This window comes from Somniosus microcephalus, chromosome 14 (genome assembly GCF_052327205.1).
Source record: "Somniosus microcephalus isolate GS21.2 chromosome 14, FLI_Smic_1.0, whole genome shotgun sequence".
In the NCBI taxonomy this organism is placed as follows: Eukaryota; Metazoa; Chordata; class Chondrichthyes; order Squaliformes; family Somniosidae; genus Somniosus; species Somniosus microcephalus.
In genome coordinates this window covers 23,103,492-23,124,086 of record NC_141000.1, presented here as the reverse complement: position 1 = coordinate 23,124,086, position 20,595 = coordinate 23,103,492, and the positions used below count along the sequence as shown (strand labels likewise).

Below are 20,595 nucleotides of genomic sequence, written 5' to 3'. Positions count from 1 at the left end.
TCATGTGATTGACCTTGAGTAACTGCGGTTTGTGCCGCAAAACACATTGAGGATGTACAAATTTCCACAAAACTATTTAATCAGTGTCTGAATCAGTGTCTGGCACTGTATTGAATGATGCCATTCAAGCTGTCTTCCCAACACACCTTATTCAAAAGACAGTTCCCATGGGCTGAACCCCAAAGCCCCCTTTTGAAATTGTGTGTTGTCATGCTGCAAGGTTAGCCATTACACTTTAACAAAGTTATTTTGTACTGGCGGTTTCGTCTCAACACAATCCCCTGTCCTTTTCAATAGGTAATAAAACACCATGCTGCCAGACCATTAGTTTAGGCTAAACTACCAGTAGAATTTATTAGCATCAAGAAAATCTTTCAGAAGCCAAACAAAAGCCAAATTAAATTTATAGCTCGAGTTAAAATGCAAAACTCAAAGGTACATCTGGCAAGTTGAGGTTTATCGTCTGTATTTGTCAGGCTAAATTTTGTTGAATCAGGGCATCTAATGTCATCTGTTGTCAGTTAGACTTGCCCTGCACTCTTCAACTCCAAAAAAAAAAAAAAATTTACCCACTAAGTTGCTGAAAGTGCGAGCTGATAACAGCACAGCAAGGGGAAACGGCATCTGGGGCCTGAGTGAACAGAGCAACGCCTTAACCAATGAACTTTAAGGAATAGGTGAATTCGGTGTCAAATCAGGTACAGAGAGAAATGGAGAAGGAAAGAAAGATTGGGTTGAGCGAGAAAGAGAGACAGAAAAAGTAAGAGAGCCATATATCCAAGTTTGCCAATATGACAGATTGGTGGCATAGTAAGTAGTGTAGATGGGAGCATAAAATTACAGAGACGTTGATAGATTGAGTGGGAAAAACAATTTCAGATGGATTTCAACGAAGGTAGGTGTGAGGTCATCCATTTTGGAGAAGAGGCTAGATCAGAGTATCTTTTAAATAGTAAAATGCTAGGAACAGTGGAGGCCCAAAGAGATTTAGGGGTCCATGTACACAGATCACTAAAATGTAGTGGTCAGGTACAAAAACTAATCAAAAAGGCTAATGGAATGTTGGCCTTTATATCGAGAGAGCTCGAATATAAAGACGAGGAAGTTTTGCCATAGTTATTCAAAGCCCTGGTAAGACCACATCTGGAGTACTGTGTACATTTCTGGACACTCCACCTTCAGATATATTGGCTTTGTAAGGAGTGCAGTGCAGGTTCACCAGAATGTTACCAGGGCTCCAAGGGTTAGATTGTGAGGAGAGATTGCATAAATTAGGCTTATTTCCTGGAATATAGAAGGTTAAGTGGCGATTTGATTGAGGTTTTTAGGATTTTGAAGGGAACTGATAGGGTAGATAGAGAAACTTTTTTCTGCTGGTAGAGGAGTCTAGGACAAAGAGACGTAACCTTTAAATCAAAACCAGGCCATTCAGGAGAGAAGTTAGGAACTTTTTCAAGCAAAGGGCACTCCCACAAAAAACAGTATATGCTAGCTCAATTAATTTTAAATCTGAGATCGATAGATTTTTGCTAGCCAAGGGTATTAAAGGGGTATGGAGCCATGGCAGGTAAATGGAGTTAGGATACAGATCAGCCATGATCTCTGAATGATTGAACAGCCTTGAGGGGCTGAATGGCCTACTCCTATTTCTGTGTTCCTATGACTGAGACTCCATGCTTGTAATAGTTAATTTATAGTGCCAGAGGCATTGATTGGCAGTAATTAATAATCCTCACATTAACAGGGTACTTGCGCTACTAATTACTAGCCCGAAATATCTGCAGCGGTGTTGGCTCGTATTTACTGCGCAAATGCACCAAATTCATGTTGGTGGTGAGGCAGGCAGCGAAATGCTGTTTTCACGAAACTAATGGCGGAAGGCGCAACTCCGATAGCAGCTTTTGGATATTCGCATTTAACCACGCATCTGCTTGCCTGAAGTTGCTGCACCATTTACGCATAAATAACGGCGAGCGCCATTAGCCTTGCTGTTATTTCATCATCTTCTTAGGCAGTCCCTCGGAACCGAGGATGACTTATAGCAAATTCTGGCACATCGTATTTAGTCTTTTTACAGTATTAAGACCTTCCCCCTCTGACATGAGTAGAATATATAAATCTCCTTTTTTGTAATGGGTTGGTTATTGTAGCATTGGACATTTCTGCCTTCATCTAGGAAGCTCGGGATCTGCCTCTGAGTTGTCGCCCTTGGTCATTGCAGTTTTTCACTCACGCTTTTCTTCCTTCCTTTAGCTGACCTTACACATTCTCTTCCACTGTTGTAATGTACTCTGACATTCTCTCTCCAATTCCATCTCCACATGTTTTCTGTGAGGTTTTACTGTCAGACTGAGGCAACGTTATGCAGGTTTTATTTTTATTCTGCAGCTAACGGCTGTATCATTTGCAAGTATTATTAGTTGCACCCTTTCCTGTAGCAGGACCATTGTATGGTGTATTCAGGAAAATGAATCACTTGCTGACCTTTAAATTAGGGATGACGCTGCACTACATAATTCTTCAATTTTCTCCAGTACCTGACCTTTTGCTGACACACTTCACTTCAGTCATTCTCTGCTCATTACCGTATGGCATTTTCCGGAAACTTGCAACTGCAATGGGTGCCTTTGTAGTAAATTAATTGAGCAACTTGGCCTGATTTGGAAAATGCCATCTCAGTGGCAGGTTTTAAGGATACTTTAGATTAAACAGTTGAACTCCATGGCTCCTCTAACAATCTAATAGATAAAAGCACTGCCATACAGCACTAAGGCATATAGATCAGAAGATCTCTGTTTTCGGAGATCTCTGGTTTGGTTCCAGGTGAGTGTGTGGGCATATGGACTCTCTTCATATCACAACCAAGCACTATACTGTTCACACAAGCCCTATCCAACCAATCACGCAGCAACAGAGTGGCGCTTTCTGGCAGACTATCTAACCCACTACCCTAGTTGAGACCAGCTAACTGAACACAGACTAAGGATCAAAACCTGAAACCCTCATGGTTTGTGTGGCTCATTGCCTGGTTATGATACATTTCCATAGCCACATCAGGAATGCATTTAACTACTATGCTATACTTATTTTGGATTGTTGCGTACACTTATCTGTATGTGCTGCCTGTGTACAGTAATAGATCAGTGTATGGGTTATTGGGATTGTTACTGCTTTATACAGTTGAAAGACTTTTGGCTAAAGCCATGCCTTTATAATTGCACCTACTCGTAGGATAACCTTTCTACGGTTAACTATAAGATAGTAACAAGTTGGAGTATTACTAAACTGCAAGAACAAAGCTTCATCAGTAGTTTATAAATTGTCTGGGCCCCATGAATTACTGACTTAAAATGGTTGAGTGATTTTTATGATCAAAACTTCCTTCGTGGATATACAGATTACGATTGCAACCTTTTTAGTGCCATTTGGATTGGTTTAAGGCTCCTGCACTTTGGGCACAGAATTGAGTTTTATTTTGGAGAGCGAGCGAGACTGGCAGTCCCTCGTAGAAGGTGGTGAGAGGGAGGACAAAAATAATCTTGAAGTTAGGATGAACTGCAATACTTTGAAGTGAGTTTTGATGAAAAGGAATAAAAGCTTCAAGAACAGTCAAATGTAAATTGAGCAATATACCTGAGGATTATTTTGAACCCGTCAGCTAGAGTTGAAACCTTTTCTGTAAACTGAAGACCAATTAGTATAAAGTCAATTGTAGGGAAAGTTCCACACTGGAAGTTAATAGCTTAGAGTGGAATATTGACAAAATAGATTGCTGGATACAAAATTGGCTCAAACAGGAAACCATGATAGCCAAAAGATTATTTATTTGGTAAAACAAACCAGTCCATGCATTATTTCAGTGACAGTGCAGTCAGCTTTTCATTCTGGTCTGCTCTTGTTGCCAGGTCCCAGAAATCACAAGTTCAAATTCAGGAAGGATAATCACATTTGCAATTTTATCCACATTGTGTTGCATTAATTTGAGCTTTAAAAAAACTTCTGAGATGTGCTGGGGGCATGCGCCCAATATCTGCATCAAGCACTCCCTGGTCAGTTACTGCACAGGCAGATGCAGGCTAAAGCTTCCTTGATACTATCCCAATAGTGTACCTCATCACCAACCCAAGAAGAGCTACTGCACTAGTGACCTATTTTCCATTTCTCACACCAACCACCCTGCACCAGTGTCAAATTAGGGATAGTTTTGTGCTTAAGCCCATGCCTATGAAGAACTGGATTGAAACTACCTAAACTCATTTTATGTAGGACCCTTACAGCCAGCAGACTGAAGAAACTTTCCTATCACTTTTGGGCTAATTGAACCCAGGTCTGAGGTGAACAACCAGTATCGAACCCACTTAGCACCCAGTTCCCTATTTCAGCCCGTTATGACCCACTTGTGTTTGGGTAATTAGCAGATTGGCTGCTGGCATTCTGTTTTTTGCAAGCTACTTGGAAGTTTGTGTCCAGTTAGGCTCTCAGTCATGCTGAGTTGAGAACTTAACTTAGTTCCTCAAGTTAATTTACCAACTGTTCAAGGTCTTCAGATATGTATATCTACTCGCTGGAAAACTGCCCTAATCATAATTGGTCATATTTGATTTAGAAATCTAGCTGCACAGGACTCTCTGCTTATCCAAGGTCACTTCCCAGTATGATTTGGGTGGAGAAATTGTTCTATTTTATCCACTGCCCTGTCAGAACTGGGATGTTGTTTCCACCGTATAGATGCTTCCAGAGCCATCCTGTCTCACCGAGTAATGTAGGGCATATCCGCAAATGTTTGTTACCAAGAAAACAAATGACTAAACAAGACAACAAATGGTGGCAGCGTGCATCCTACATGACTACTATCCAACCCTGCTACCATCTTACAAGGAAGCCCAAAATTAGATTGAGGGACATTCCACCTGTTCCGTAACCGCTTCCTGGGAAGGTAACATGCAAGATTGTCACATGACTCAATCATCACACTGAGTAAACATTACAGCATAAATTTAATCACTACATACAACGATCCCTCTGCAGATTGGTCCTGACAGCAGGTGTTATGGCTCCTACACGTGGGCCACCTCCTCCTAAATCTGTGCTACTTTATTTGTCACTGCAGTGTGCAGAGGATCTGGAATGAAGAAAGATAGGCAATCTGTTCTGTAGAACCGCCTTCACTCTATCCTCCACAACATAATTCCACGTATCAGATGGACTTGTGGGGTGGGGAATTGATTTGTTTCAGTTCAGCTGCAGGTCAGGTTCGGAGGGTTTATATGGCTTGGGTAAGAAACCATGTCTGGCATCGGCTATCTACAACATCTGGCATCTGGTTTCCTCTGTGTATCAAGGTAGGCTGTGAATCCTACAGGGTGTAGAGAATGCATATTGAGAATGAAGATTACCCTAAATTCTTGTCTGAAGGATGAAATTTACTCTCAAACCTTGCTATTAAGTGTCCAGTTTAATATTTGTGTAGATGCAGCTTGTATTTCATTTTGCAGAAAATACATTTTTCTTGGTACTTGAGTGTGTGTTTGATTTTTCCCCCCCCCCCCCCCCTCTTCTCCAGCAAGATGAAGAACATGAGCAGGAGATACCAATTACGTGCCTTGTGAAAGAAGGCTGTGAAAAGGCCGACCCCTCACATTTTGAGATTCTTAAAGTTCTTGGACAAGGGTCATTTGGAAAGGTATGTCTTTAGAAATTGAGATATACAGCATAACCTGAAAATACTTCATCAGAATATTAACTAATAATTTTTTTTATATCAACATGTGGAATGCTGCTCTGAATTTCTGTTGCCCTCAGCTTATAAAGTGTTGCTTTTTCCTGAAATTCGCTGTTCAGTATTTGACAATATGGCACTTTTTATTGGTGCTGGGAAGATAAAGATCATCACTGGGGTTGCCACTGCATAAGTTATTTTTATAAACCTGTAATTTTACTTTCTAACCAATCAGCAACGTGTCTTGTGTGGAGTTTGATTTGTGGCACCCAGTTACAGAGGAGGAATGGAACAACATATAGATAATTCCTCCTGACGTACATTGGCTCCTGATCCTGCAACACCTCGATGTTCAAAATTCTCATCCTTATTTTCAAACCCCACCATGGCCTTGTCCCTCCCTATCTCTGTAACCCCCTCCAGCCCTACAACTTTCCAAGATCTCTGCGCTACTCCAATTCTGGCCTCTTGCGCATCCCTGATTTTCATCGCTCCACTATTGGCGGCCACGCCTCCGGCTGCTTAGGCCCTAAGCTCTGGAATTCCCTCCCTAAACCTCTAACTCTCTACCTCGTTCTCCTCCTCTAAGACGCTCCTTAAAACTTTGACCTAATATCTCCTTCTGTGGCTTACTGTCAACTTTTGTTGATAATGCTCCTATGAAGCGCCTTTGGATGTTTTACTACATTAAAGGCGCTATATAATTGCGAGTGGATGTGTAAAATATGCTGTTTGTTTCCTATATTTAGGTGTTTCTGGTTAGGAAGACTCATGGTTCTGATGCTGGACAACTTTATGCTATGAAGGTGCTTAAAAAGGCTACATTGAAAAGTAAATATATATTTTACTTTAAATATTGAATGAAACGTTTTATCAAGAGCTTGTCACTCTGAATGATTTAATTGTACTACCCTGTTGACAATGCCTTCGATTCGATATTCTGATGTGACCCACCCTACTTTGAATAAGCTGTATCTCTGCTTTATGAATCTGCACGAGTCTCCCAGTAAAGCTGAATTAATGCTAACAAGTGAATCAAGGAAATCATATGGGTTGCAATCCCCCAAAAAAGTGTAATTTATTTATGCAGTGGGTAAATTATTTTAGTCTACTTTTGCATTAAAGACGGAAGGTACCAGCCTAGGCTTCAAGCTCACATTGAGCCCCAAAGGTCCTACATATGACATCACACAAGATAAGTTGTACCCAACTGCCAGCAGAGTACATACAAAAAAAAATTACAGAACCCTTTACCCTGAAGTACAAGACTTCATCAGTAAAGTACTTTTTATTTGGAGAGGATGTGCCAGTTGCACTTGATAACTGGTTTCTGGAACTGTCCTCTGCTCCACCAGTAGAGGAGGGGAGAATATTGGTTAAGAAAATGGAAAATATATACTATAACAATCTAAAATGGCTGTTTCCAGAGATTTTTAATGTACGTTTCGTATTGATTTTTGGGGGGGGGGGGGGTGCGGCAGGAGAGAATATGGAGAACCTGAACAAAAAGAATGACCAAGAAAAAAAATAAGTCCCAAAACTGGTGGACACAAATGGCGATATAAAGAGTGGAGGGAAGAATGGGGAGTAACCAAGCACGGGTACAGTAGATTGGAAAAGGTGATTGCAGGGTAAAGCAGTGACGGAGCAATGGAAGGCATTCAGGAAAGAGGTACAAACTAGGTATATTCCTTTTGAAGGGAAAAGGTAGAGCATCCAAAGCTAATGCGTCCTGGATGACACCGGCAATAAAACAGAAAAAGGCTTCTGACAAATGTCAGGAGCAAAATTCAGTTAATAACCAGGAAAATTATGGAAAATACTGGAGGGAATTGAAGAAAATTAATACGGGAGGCAAAGAGAGGTTACAAGAAAAGATTAGCAGGCAACATTAAATTGAACCCTGAAACATTTTATAAACCGTGTAAGAGGATAGCTAGGGAAAAAGTTGGACCTATTAAGGACCCAAAGAGAAATCTTCACGTAGAAACATGGCTAAAGTATTACATGAGTACTGTGTATCTGTCTTCACAAAGGAAGTGGATGCTGTGAAGGTTACAAGAGCAGAGGGAAGTCATGGACAGGATAGTAATAGATAGGACTTACTAAAAAGATTAGCGTAACTGAAAGTTGGGAAGTCATCTGGTCTGATCCTAGGTTGTTGAAAGAAGCAAAGGTAGAAATAGCAGTGGCATTGGTCGCAACCTTTCAATCTTCATTTGGATACAGGAGTTTTGCTGGAGGACTGGAGGGTTGCTAATGTTATACCACTATTCAAGAAAGGGGAGAGGGATAAACCAGGAAACTACAAGCCAGTCAGCCTATCATCAGTGGTGGGGAAGTTATTGGAAACCATTATCAAGGACAAAAGGAACTTTCATTTGGATGGTTAATCAAGGAGAGCTAGCATGGATTGTTAAAAGCAAATCGCGTCTGACTAACTTGATTGAATTCTTTGAGGTAACGGAGAAGGTTGATCCAGGTAGTGCAGTAGATGATATTTGAAAGGCATTTGACAAAGTGCCACACAGGTGGGTTGTTAAGAAGATGGAAGCCCATGGAATTAAAGGGAAGTGGTGGTATGGATACAGAATTGGCTCAGTGACGGGAAGTGGAGGGTGGTGGTGGATGGATATTTTTCAGATTGGGAGGTGGTTTGCAGTGGTGTCCCCCCCCCCCCCCCCCCCCCCCCCCAGGGTCAGTTTTGGGTCCATTACTCTTTTTAAAACATTTTATAAACGACCTACACTCTGGTGTAGGGAGCAGCATTATAAAGTTTGCAGATGATATGAAACTTGGCAACGTTGTATATAGTTGTAGACTTCAGGATGACGGACAGGCTGGTGAAATGGGCACAAGCATGGCAAATGGATTTCAATGCAGAGAAGTGTGAAGTGATGCACTTTGGGAGGACTAATATGGAAAGACAGCATACTATAAATGGCACGATTTTGGAAAGTGTAGATGAGCAGAGAGGCTTTGGTGTCCATATACACAAATCCTTAAAGGTGGCAGGGCAAGTTGATAAGGGGGTTAAAAAAGCATATGGGGGTTACTTGGATTTATAAATAGAGGCATAGAATATAAAAACAGAGGTCATGCTCAAACTTTATAAATCACTGGTTAGGCCTCAGCTGGAGTATTGCAGAGAATTCTAGGTATTCCTGACAATTCAGGCAAGATGTAAAGGCCTTAGAAATTGTACAAAGAAGGTTTACCAGGATGAGGGACTTATGAGAAGTTGGAAAACTTAGGACTGTTCTCCTTGGAACAGAGAAGGTTAAGAGGTGACCTAATAGAGGTTTTCAAGATGAGAGGTTTTGATAGAGTAGATCGAGAAAAAACTATTCCCTCTGGTGAGTGGATCAATAACCAGAGGTCAGATTTAAAATCATTGGCAAAAGATTGAGATGAGAATTTGTTTCGCTGAGTTGTTGGGTTCTGGAACGCTCGACCTGAAAAGGTGGTGGAAACTGAATCCATAAATAATTTTAAAAGGGAGTTGGACAGGTACTTGATGAACTTACAGGGTTACAGAACCTGCTCTTTCAAAGAGCCAGCACAGGCACGACAGGCCGAATGGTTGCCTCCTGTGCTGTAAGTTTCTATAATTCCATGAACCTATATGGCAGAGGAGGGAGAGAATCTGTTCAATGGGGCATGAATGATTATGCTATAGTTTGTTCTGGTTGGGATTGACTAATTTTCTTTTTAGGTTATGTGAACTCTCACAGTCCTGTAAACTAATGATTTGAAATCTGGTTTCTAGTTCTCCAGTAGCTGTGGTAATCTATCGAATATTCTCAAGATTTCTTTTGTGCATAAATGTTAAATTCAGGAATCTATGCTCTGCATTGTTGTACGTTCGTACAGGTAATTTAAATATAGCCCTGTGATCAACCATGCCAAATACGTACCTCAAATATTAGGTGTGGGTGTATACCGCAAATATACTTGCTGCTTCAAACAGGATGTTCAAGTACTTCAAGCATTCTTACCACTCAACCTCTGCATCACTGGGCAATGGTCAGCTTCCTGTTTATGCTCAAAGATTATAGAGAAGTCAGTATGGAGGCTCCATACACTTCCCCTTCACCTGATCTGCAAGTTCTACACAAATTCATAGAAAGGATGACAATAATGGTTGAGTATATAAGACTGAGGGGTGATCTGATCGAGATGTTTAAAATGTTAAAAGGATTTGATTGGGTAGGTACAGAAGCTACTTCCACTGGTGAGGAATAAAGAATGAGGAGACATGATCTTAAAATTAGCATTAAGCCATTCAGGAGTGAAATCAGGAAGCACTTTTTCCACAAAGGGTAGTAGAAATCTGGAATTCTCCCCCAAAAGGCAATAGGTGTGGTGACAATTGGAGCTTTCAAGACTGAGATTGATAGATTGTCAGGTAAGGGTATCAAGGGATATGGAGCAAAGGCGGGTAAATGGAGTTGAGATACAGATCAGCCGTAATCTAATTGAATGGTGGAACAGGCTTGAGGGGCTGAATGGCCTCCTCCTGATCCTACGTTCCTAACGACACTGACCGTGAAAACCTTGGTTCTTGTACATCTGACGGTTGAGCAGTAGCTCCCTGATCACTCTCCTCACAGAATTGGCAATTTCTCAATATGCAATGGAGCCTGGCTGGGTCCCCATGGAAAGTTTGGTCTGGAAGCTAGATGATGTTGGAGCCAGTGGTTTTCAACTTTGATAGTAGACTTCCAGAAAGCCTTCTACAAATAGGAATTGCATTGTTTGAAGAATTTCATTCTGGTGATCTGCTCAGCATCTCAACCCGGTCTCTTTGATGATGGATTATCGTCAATATATTACTGTGCAGTAAAAGCCCAGCTTTATCTGCATAGTAGCTATAGTCGTGTTCCATGTTACTCTTTAGGCCATCCTTTGATTTCACATTTCATGACGGTGGTTGACCTTTTCACCACCTTTGGTACCTCCATCGGATTTCAGTCCGATTTCCTCCCAAACACCTGTAGTTTTCTCTCAGCCTCTTAGTTCATGTGATCTGAAAACTTTTTTGCTGGTTGCACTGGTCTCTGTATTCAAAATAAATGAGGTGCTTGTTGTCAATTAGCCCAGCTCATCTACATTCTGATTGAGCTGTACTTCAACCACACCCCAGATTCTGGGATAAATTAGTTTCTGATTTTAATCTGTTTGGTGTCCTCGCAGTAACACTACTCAGATTGAGAGTTGAGCAGTGTGAATTTTTTGTCTCACTGCTGTAGCACAGCAATTTGAAAACCATGATTTGCAATAGCAGTGGAAAACATCACCTGCAACCAAAGACTATGCATCAATAGGAGAAAATGTGGAGAATGTAGCTCAGTCAATATCTTAAAAAAAAAGGTTCATTTCCTTCATACTCGAGCAAAAAGTGCAACATGTATACTTATGTTTTGAAGTTTAATATGTTTGTAGCGTTCTGTCTGCAATGGTTTAGTGAATGAATAAACATTCAATGATATCAATTGTACTTTAGCCTGACACTACCAACCTTGCTTACTAAAGCATTAATAAAACTTGCATTCTGTTATTTTGCGCTTTCATTCCAGTAAGAGATCGAGTTCGGACTAAAATGGAACGTGACATATTAGTTGAAGTGAATCATCCGTTCATTGTCAAATTACACTATGGTGAGTTTGTTTTTTCTTTAAAACAAGTGAAGTCTATGTAAAGGTACCAAATTTAAATTGCAATAATCCTAGTAAATATGGATAGGAGTCAGTTTATCAGTAACCAGATATCATCAGTTGCTGAAGCCATTTGTATTCTGACATCTTTCAGGACAAGAACTTTTGGAATATAAGGAGTTGGTTCCTGCTCATCACTCTTTTGACACGTCTTAATCCATTTCAAGTGATGTGTTGTCCCCTCCCCCCAGGCAAAAAGACTGCTATATAGACTCGGAGATATATATAGCTGCCAGACTGGGCCTGCGACAGGTGGTGAGGACCAACACGAGGGGAAAACCTACTTGACCTCATCCTCACCAATCTACTTGTCGCAGATGCATCTGTCCATGACAGCATTGGTAGCAGTGACCACCGCACAGTCCTTGTGAAGACGAAGTCCCGTCTTCACACTGAGGACACCCTCCATCGTGTTGTGTGGCACTACCACCGTGCTAAATGGGATAGATTCGGAACAGATCTAGCAGCTCAAAACATGGCCCACTGTGCTTCATGGATGCCCATCAGCAAAGGCTATGGGCCCCGACAACATCCCGGCTGTTGTGCTGAAGACTTGTGCTCCAGAACTAGCCGTGCCTCTAGCCGAGCTGTTCCAGTACAGCGACAACACTGGCATCTACCCCACAATGTGGAAAACTGCCCAGGCATGTCATGTCTACAAAGTAGGACAAATCCAATCCAGCCAATTACCGCCTCATCAGTCTACTCTCAATCATCAGCAAAGTGTTGGAAGGTGTCATTGACAGTGCTATCAAGCGGCACTTAGCAATAACCTCACCGATGTTCCATTTTGGTTCCGCCAGGACCACTCGGCTCCAGACCTCATTACAGCCTTGGTCCAAACATGGACAAAAGAGCTTAATTTTAATTTCCAGAGGTGAGGTGAGAGTGACTGCCCTTGACATTAAGGCAGCATTTGACCGAGTGTGGCATCAAGGAGCCCTAGTAAAATTGAAGTCAATGGGAATCGGGGGGGAAAACTCTCCATTGGCTGGAGTCATACCTAGCACAAAGGAAGATGGTTGTGGTTGTTGGTCAATCATCTCAGCCCTAGGACATCACTGCAGGAGTTCCTCAGGGCAGTGTCTTAGGCCCACCCATCTTCAGCTGCTTCATCAATGACCTTCCCTCCATCATAAGGTCAGAAGTGGGGATGTTCACTGATGATTGCAGTGTTCAGTTCCATTTGCAATTCCTCAGGTAATGAAGCAGTCCAAACCCGCATGTAGCAAGACCTGGACGACATTCAGGCTTGGGCTGCTAAGTGGCAAGTAACATTCGCACCACAAGTGCCAGACCATGACTATCTCCAACAAGCGAGAGTTTAACCACCGCATCTTGACATTCCACGGCATTGCTGTCGCCGATTTCCCCCACCAACAACATCCCGGGGGTCACCATTGACCAGAAACTTCACTGGACCAGCCACACACATACTGTGGCAACAAGGGCAGGTCAGAGGTTGGGTATTCTGCAGCGAGTGTGCCACCTCCTCACTACCCCAAAGTCTTTCCACCATCTACAAGGCACGTCAGGAGTGTGATGGAATACTCTCCACTTGCCTGGATGAGTGCAGCTTCAACAACACAAGAAGCTCGTCACCATCCAAGACAAGGCAGCCTGCTTGATTGGCACCCCATCCACCGCCTTAAACATCACTCCCTCCACCACCGGCGCACCGTGGTTGCAGTTTGTACCATCTACAAGATGCACTGCACAACTCGCCAAGGCTTCTTCGACAGCACCTCCCAAACCGGTGACCTCTACCACCCAGAAAGACAAGGGCACCAGATGCATGGGAACACCATCACCTCCAAGTTCCCCTCCAAGTTACACATCGCCCTGACTTGGAAATATATCGCTGTTCCTTCATCATCACTGGGTCAAAATCCTGGAACTCCCTCCCTAAGAGCACTATGGGAGTACCTTCACCACACATAGCAGCGGTTCACGAAGGCGGCTCATCACCGCCTTCGAGGGTAATTAGGGATGGGCGATAAATGCTGGCCTTGCCAGCGACGCCCACATCCCAGGAACAAATTTTTTAAAAATGAAGTATGACTCTTGATGTTGCAGAGGAGATGCTAATGGAATTGTATCCTAGCAATTCCATCGGTATCTATAGGCGAGTAGAACATCACTTTCAAAAAAAAAAAAAAATTTATCTGGTCATTATCATATTGGCTCAGATTTTGCGGTAATGATAATGGTGGGGCTATCGGTGCTCACGTTATTGAGTAAATCCGACAGCAACTTCTGGAGTCAGCACATGCACAGTAAAACCTAGAAATCGGGAAGTTGCTGTCCAAGATGCCCTGCTCCTACCCAAGCTGCGTTACACTGGTACCTCGCTGATAGAATTGGAATTAAAACACATTAAGGGTGTGAAGTTGCGGCACTTACCCACTAGAAACCAGGTTGATACCCACTAAACATGCCAGAAAAAGTTGGGGCTTGTCCATTCAAGTGTAAGTGAATTTTTAACGGCGTGATCAATCTTAATTACTGCCAAACAATCTTTCTGGCACTGAAAATTTACTTTTATAAGTGTGGAGTCTCATTCCTTCCGATTTTAATTATTGTTGGCGATTTTGTTTTTAAATGAAACTTTTAAAAAAAAAAAACTCTTTCTTTCTACCTCTTATCCTCTCTTAATCCCATCTTTCTTTCCCCTTTTTATTTTGCTTTCTGTACATGATTTTACATTGAACTAAATATTGTAAAGTACCCTTCCTGGTGTAGACTCTACATGTCTCGGTAAGGATTCTTCAATCTTATTGGTTGAGGAGACACACTGTTGCTTTCCCTGCTCTCACAGGCCCCAGATTCCCTGAAGAGGGCATCACACTGAAATGGCTCTCTAATTACCGTAAGTTGCCGCACAAAAGCCTACTGAAAGTCTGGGCAGCTGTAAGAGTAATGAACGGCGAGTGCCGTTTGTTCACCACTAGCCACAAAATCCGGGCCATTGTTTGTGGGACCTTCCTGCCGCGTTTCCACATTGCAACAGTGACTACACTTCAAAAATGCATAATTGGCTGTAAAGTGCTTTGCGGTGTCCTGGGATTGTGAAAGTTGCCATATAAATGCAGGGTTTTTTAAAGAAAGAATTGGAGGGGGAGAGTATATCCATACATGACTATACACATGCTAGACTCATCGTTCGTTAGAAATTGATTAACTGTTTCAAGTACAGTACAAATCTTTTGATTCAAGACTACAAATGGATGCATCTTAGAACTCAAACATGTTCTTGACATACATCAACATTCTTCGGGACCTGCACTGATGGCTTGTGAATAAATGCACCACGTGATTTGTAATGGAGCCGTGCAAGTGAATGGCATGCTTTTTAACTAGCAGAAGAGCTTTGTGTCTAAGATTGTGCTGGCCAGCAGAGAAGCTAGGCTGGTTTTAGAGTTTAAGGAGTGAGCTATTTTAAAGTCTGGGTGAAATTGGTCCACGCTAGTAGCATAAAACGGGTTCATTGCAAATTGACCATCCATTGAAGTCAATGGTATAAAAAATGTGCTCGATTGGCTACTGATCAGCCCTTTGTAAAGAGAAAGTGAGTGGTGTCTATTATTTGAAGCACTGAGTAGAATAGTGGTGTATAACTCTGTTTTATATTCACTTACCAACAGCCTTGGTTTAGACCCTGAGTCTTGTTCGGAGTGCATATTTAGTCTACTGTTTGAAGAGAGCAGAATGGTCGGATCACTTTTTAAAAATGTGTGTCCATTGTGGTGGTGGTGAGCTGCCTTATACAACTGTGGCTTGCTCGGCCATTTCAGCAGTTAAGAGTCAACCACATTGTGGGTCTGGAGTCACATAGGCCAGACTGGGTAAGGACAGCAGATTTCCTTCCCTAAAGGACATTAGTGAACCAGATGGATTTTTATATCAATCTGGTAGTTTCATGGTCACCATTACTGACGCTAGCTTTTTTTATTCCAGATTTATTTAATTAACTGAATTTAAATTCCCCAACTGCCGTGGTGGGATTTGAACTTGTGTCTCCGGATTATTAGTCCTGGTCTCTGGATTACCAGTCCAGTAACAAAACCACTACTACTGTACCCTGTACTGACTCATTCCAGTAATTGATGTACCGTGTAGGGGTTCTCTAATACTATTCCTGGGTCTCGCTATTGTTCCTCTAGATAGTGGGCAGGAAAAAGTCTACTCTGAATCATAGGGGATGCTGAATCTGAGAAAATATCGAGGATGGAAACCTAAAAACATGTCAAATTAACTTGATAAAGCAAAACTTAAATGAGAAATAGGGTAGCATCCAGGTTTACAGAGCTGAAATCTTCCAAACCTCAAGTTTATTCTGATTGTTCACAATTGATACCTGTTTGTGGGGGGGTGGGGTGACGGGTAAGAACCTAAAATGAGACCATGTATAAGGCATGATGATTTATTTACAATACCGGTGACGACATCGGTTGTTAACTAGTGTAAAAATTGTATGAAGCTCTCTGGACCTATTCTAGATTATTACAAGAACAACCTTTGCTGCTGACTTTTTTAACTCGTCCTTAAAAATTAACTACAGTATCTTTTCAAAGCTTTCCAGACCGAAGGGAAGCTCTACCTTCTGTTGGATTTTCTCAGGGGAGGAGACTTGTTTACGCGGCTATCCAAAGAGGTAAGATGTGCAATGTATTTTTATCCAAAATAGCAGAGCATATGGAGTAGAAACAGGCAAAAGAACCAATGAATATATGCTTTGAAATATGTTGACCCCAAAACACTCAACTCAAGACACTCACTGCCTCCTTTACATCATTCGGTTGCGGTATAGTGTTCAGCTTCCCAAACTCCACACTTTACTACTGGGTGATCTAATTTTGGAGATAATTACCTGAAATAAAACACAAAACCCTACTGAGTAAAGAGTTGAGGGCCTCTCTACCAGCCCTGTACCGTTTATAGCCCCCTGTTTGAAAGACAAGCTGAAATTTGGATACATCCTATAGTAATACTGGCACAAGTAGTCTGTAACGAGGTCGCCTGCCTCTTTCATACGAATGTTTGAATCCCTCCAATCAGGTTTCTGTTCCTGCCACTGTACTGAAACAGCCCTTATCAAAGTTACAAATGACATCCGATGTGACTGTGACCATGGTAATCTATCCCTCCTCACCCATCTCGACCTGTTTGCAGCATTTGACATGGTTGACCACACCATCCTTCGCCAACACCACCTCCATCGTCCAGCTGGGTGGGACTGCCCTCGCCTGGTTCCATTCTTAGCTATCCATTCGTAGCCAGCGAATCACCTGCAATGGCTTCTCTTCCCGCTCCCACACCGTTGCCTCTGGTGTCCCCAAGGATCTATCCTTGGCCGCCTCCCATTTCTCATCCACATTCTGCCCCTCTGCAACATCATCCGAAGACATAATGTCATGTTCCACGTGTACGCTGACAACACCCAGCTATATCCCGCCACCATTTCTCTCGACCCTTCCACTGTCTGATTTGTCACACTGCTTGTCCGACATCCAGTATTGGATGAGCAGAAATTTCCTCCAACCAAATATTGGGAACACTGAAGCCATTGTCTTCTGTCCCCACCACAAACTCTGTTCTCCAGCCACCGACTCCATCTCTCTCCCTGGCAACTATCTGGGGCTGAACCAGACCATTCACAACCTTTGTATCGTATTTGGCCCTGAGATGAGCTTCCGACCGTATATCCGCTCCATCACTAAGGCTGCCTATTTCCACCTCCGTAACATCGCCCAACTTCACCCCTGCATCAGCTCATCTGCTGCTGAAACCCTCATCTATGCCTTTGTTACCTCTAGACTTAACTATTCCAATGCTCTCCTGGCGCGGTCTCCCATCTTCCACACTATATAAACTTGAGCTCATCCAGAAATCTGCTGCCCGTATCTAACTCCAAGTCTCGTTCACCCATCACCCCTGTGCTCGCTGACCTACATTGGCTCCTGGTCCTGCAACGCCTTGATTTTAAAATTCTCCTCATTGTTTTCAAATCCCTCCATGGCCTCACCCCTCCCTATTTCTGTAATCTCCTCCAGCCCTACAACCCTCTGAGATCTCTGCACTCCTCCAATTCTGGCCTCTTGTGCTTCCCCAACTTTAATCGCTCCACCATTGCCTTATGCTGCTAAGGCCCTAAGCTCCAGAATTCCCTGTCTAAACCTCTCCTCCTTAAAACGTACCTCTTTGACCAAGCTTTTAGTCATCTGTCCTAATGTCTCCTTATGTAGCTCAGTGTCAAATTTGTTTGCTAACGCTATATAAATGCAAGTTGTTGTATGTCTGAAGTTAACCAATTTTGGCTCTCCACATTGTAGTGTAACTGCTATCTCCAGTGCTGCACTTGGCCAGTGAATCCATGGTCTCATTTTTGATCTGGATTTTACCCTCGTGCAGGGGACTACACAGCAGCTAGGGCGGCTAGTGACCTGATGCATAAGGCATCAGAACTGTATGGGACAGGCTAGATGGACCAGCTGTTTTTTTCTGTCTGGCATTTTCATATCTTCATACGAAAGAGGAAGGCAAGCTGCTTTCACAAGGCATGGCCTTCAGCAGCTGGTCAAGAATTTCATGTCTCAGAGCAACTTATCCTGCAAGGCCTAAATGCATAAGTACCTTCCTATCTCTGCTTTACTGCCCAAGGTCCACTTAGGGCTGTTTCCATTCATTCTCCTGTGTTCTTCCATCTGCCCTCACCGATCAAAGGATAAGAGACAAGAAGATGCATGAAATCCCACAATGTTGTGCACAATAGCCCACCCCAGTGATCAGCCTCTCTGCATGTATTTTGCTTAATCCAACTTGGCCTCTTGTCAACAAATAAGTGTCTCGCTATGTAGTGCTATTTAAATGTTGACATCAATGTTTGTGTATGTTCCTGCAAGTTCTTTGTAATGCAAAATGCAAGAGAACTTGCTATCCCTGCCCAGTCCAGATTGCATGTTGATTCCAAGTGGCCAAGCAATCCACTCGATTGTAAAAGAATTACTTGGCAACTAAGGATGGTCAATAAATGTGGCCTTTTCAGCATTCTGCCCATCCTAAGAATATAGGGGGGAAATTAATTCTGTTCCCCTATTGCCCCCCATGTTTGCAAGCAGTCATTTGCTCCCTATCTGCCTACTCATCAACTTCAAAATTCTCTGTCCTCACCTACGAATCCCTTCTGCTGTTCCCTACCTCTGCAACCCTTCGGGCCTATGTTCCTAATGTGCCCTCCACTCTTCCAATTATGGCCTACTTTGTACCCCCCACCCCCCTTATCCATTCCAGTTTCGATCAGCCATTTGACCCAACATTCCACAATGCTCTCCCTAAAATTCTTTGCCTTGTTATCACTCTCTCTCCCTCCTTCAAAGACTTCCTCAAAACCAACCTGTTTGATCTTCCTTTCAATCACTGCCCCTAATCCTTCTCCTCCTCTTCAGTTCTGGTTATTTTTGTCTCAAACTCTGGGACTTTTTCCCTTTGGTTTAAAGACTTTGTGTAAGTGGAAGTTCTTGGTCCCAAGCATCTGTTTGTTTCTATACAATTACTCTGGTATCTGCAGTTAGAAACAATTCTAATGTGCTATAACTTGAATTGCCATTTTTATATGGGTGTGGTTAATTATAGCAAAACTTCAACAAATCCTTAATGCACTGAAGGGTTAGATTTTTGTCCCAAACATTTCCACATTGTTTTTTGACACTTGTATTTTGTATAGTTTTAAACACTCTGGGCTATTTAAATCTGTTTTATTGTGCAACCCAAGTTATATCTCTGTTCTCTCAAGGTTATGTTCACTGAAGAGGATGTGAAGTTTTACCTTGCAGAGTTGGCACTTGCTTTAGATCATCTACATAGTCTGGGAATTATCTACAGGGATCTAAAGCCAGAAAAGTAAGTTGTTTATAATTTTTGATCTGTTATGTGTTTTCTTTGTGTACTTAATTACTCGAATGCTCTGCAGGATATCGTCTGTTCGGTGCTTTGTGCACATTATAAACGATTGAACTAAGTTTTACCTGTGGTTATTTTTTACTGAAATGTGGCTTGTAAGAACTGTTAACTTATTGAAGTTTCTTCATATTTTTCAATTAATTTAAAATACCTTGCAAGGAATTAAGTGTCATTGTTTGTTTTCTTTCAGTATTTTGCTGGATGAAGAGGGCCATATTAAATTGACTGGTGAGTAAATTAATTATTGTGGGTTTTGCCAGTTTTCCTTCTCTGGGCTATGATGGAGTGTGGGTTGGACACAACATAAAACTTAACCCTAAAGCACCTGTCACCTTTCGGGATGTTTGGACCATTTTTATCCTAGAAAAAATTTGGAGGGAAAGTTACTTTTAAAACACTTTTTTAATGCAGTGTCTTCACATATTTTGAAAGACACTGAGATGGTAGGTGGTTACAAAGCTACTGAGCTAAGTTCTGGTGTTTCTCTGTGGACTGTAAATCAGGTTGTTAACCTGCCTCAGCAGTCTACACATCTTGCTTCAATTGTGTTGGTGTATTCTGGTCCCTTCTAGCTGCGAACATGGGCTGATGAAGGTAAAGGTAAAGGCTGAATAAATCAGTCATACCTTCAAAATGCTGCAAGAGCAAGCATTGGCCAGACTCAAAAGGAGAATGCAGGAGGGTGATTTGGCGGTATTTTGCTTTAAGTCAAACAAGACCATCTACTGAAGTGAGGAAGTGTAACAGGTTTAGTATTTTGTTTTACGCAAAGACGAGATATATTGATTTAAATTAAATGAGCCTGATCATAATTGTTGCTCTGAATATTCACTTGCTATGAAGTGAAATAACAACAATTTGCATCTGGCCTTCAATCACCAGATGTTTTCTTTGTGGTTTCACCTTTCCCTATCTCTAACTTTCTCCAGCCCTATAACCCCCACCCCTGAACAATCTGTTCCTCTGATTCTGGCCTCTTGTGCATCCCACCCGCCTTTCACCTTGGCGTCTATGCATTTAGTTGCATAGGCCACATGCTCTGGAATACCCTCCCTAAACCTCTCTACCTCCCTCTCCACTTCGCTACCTTTAAAAACCCTCTTTAAAACTCCCTTTTTTGACACAGCTTTTGGTCACCCCGTTATCTTTTTTGGTGCTTCTGTATAGTGCTGTGGACTTTTTTCTACATTAAAAGCACTG

The 20,595-nt window shown here is 42.2% G+C and overlaps 1 protein-coding gene across 4 annotated transcripts in view; it reads left to right on the top strand.

Moving 5' to 3' along the window:
* Positions 1-20,595, top strand: part of LOC147107378 (ribosomal protein S6 kinase alpha-3) — a 101,242-nt gene that overhangs the window by 45,815 nt on the left and 34,832 nt on the right. For all 4 annotated transcript variants that reach the window (XM_086006356.1, XM_086006355.1, XM_086006358.1 and 1 more), the window contains exons 4-9: positions 5,564-5,683; positions 6,469-6,550; positions 11,299-11,379; positions 16,011-16,090; positions 19,229-19,335; positions 19,586-19,623. In XM_086006356.1, coding sequence (XP_085862482.1) covers positions 5,564-5,683; positions 6,469-6,550; positions 11,299-11,379; positions 16,011-16,090; positions 19,229-19,335; positions 19,586-19,623 — 508 coding nt within the window. The remainder of the gene's footprint in view (positions 1-5,563; positions 5,684-6,468; positions 6,551-11,298; positions 11,380-16,010; positions 16,091-19,228; positions 19,336-19,585; positions 19,624-20,595) is intronic.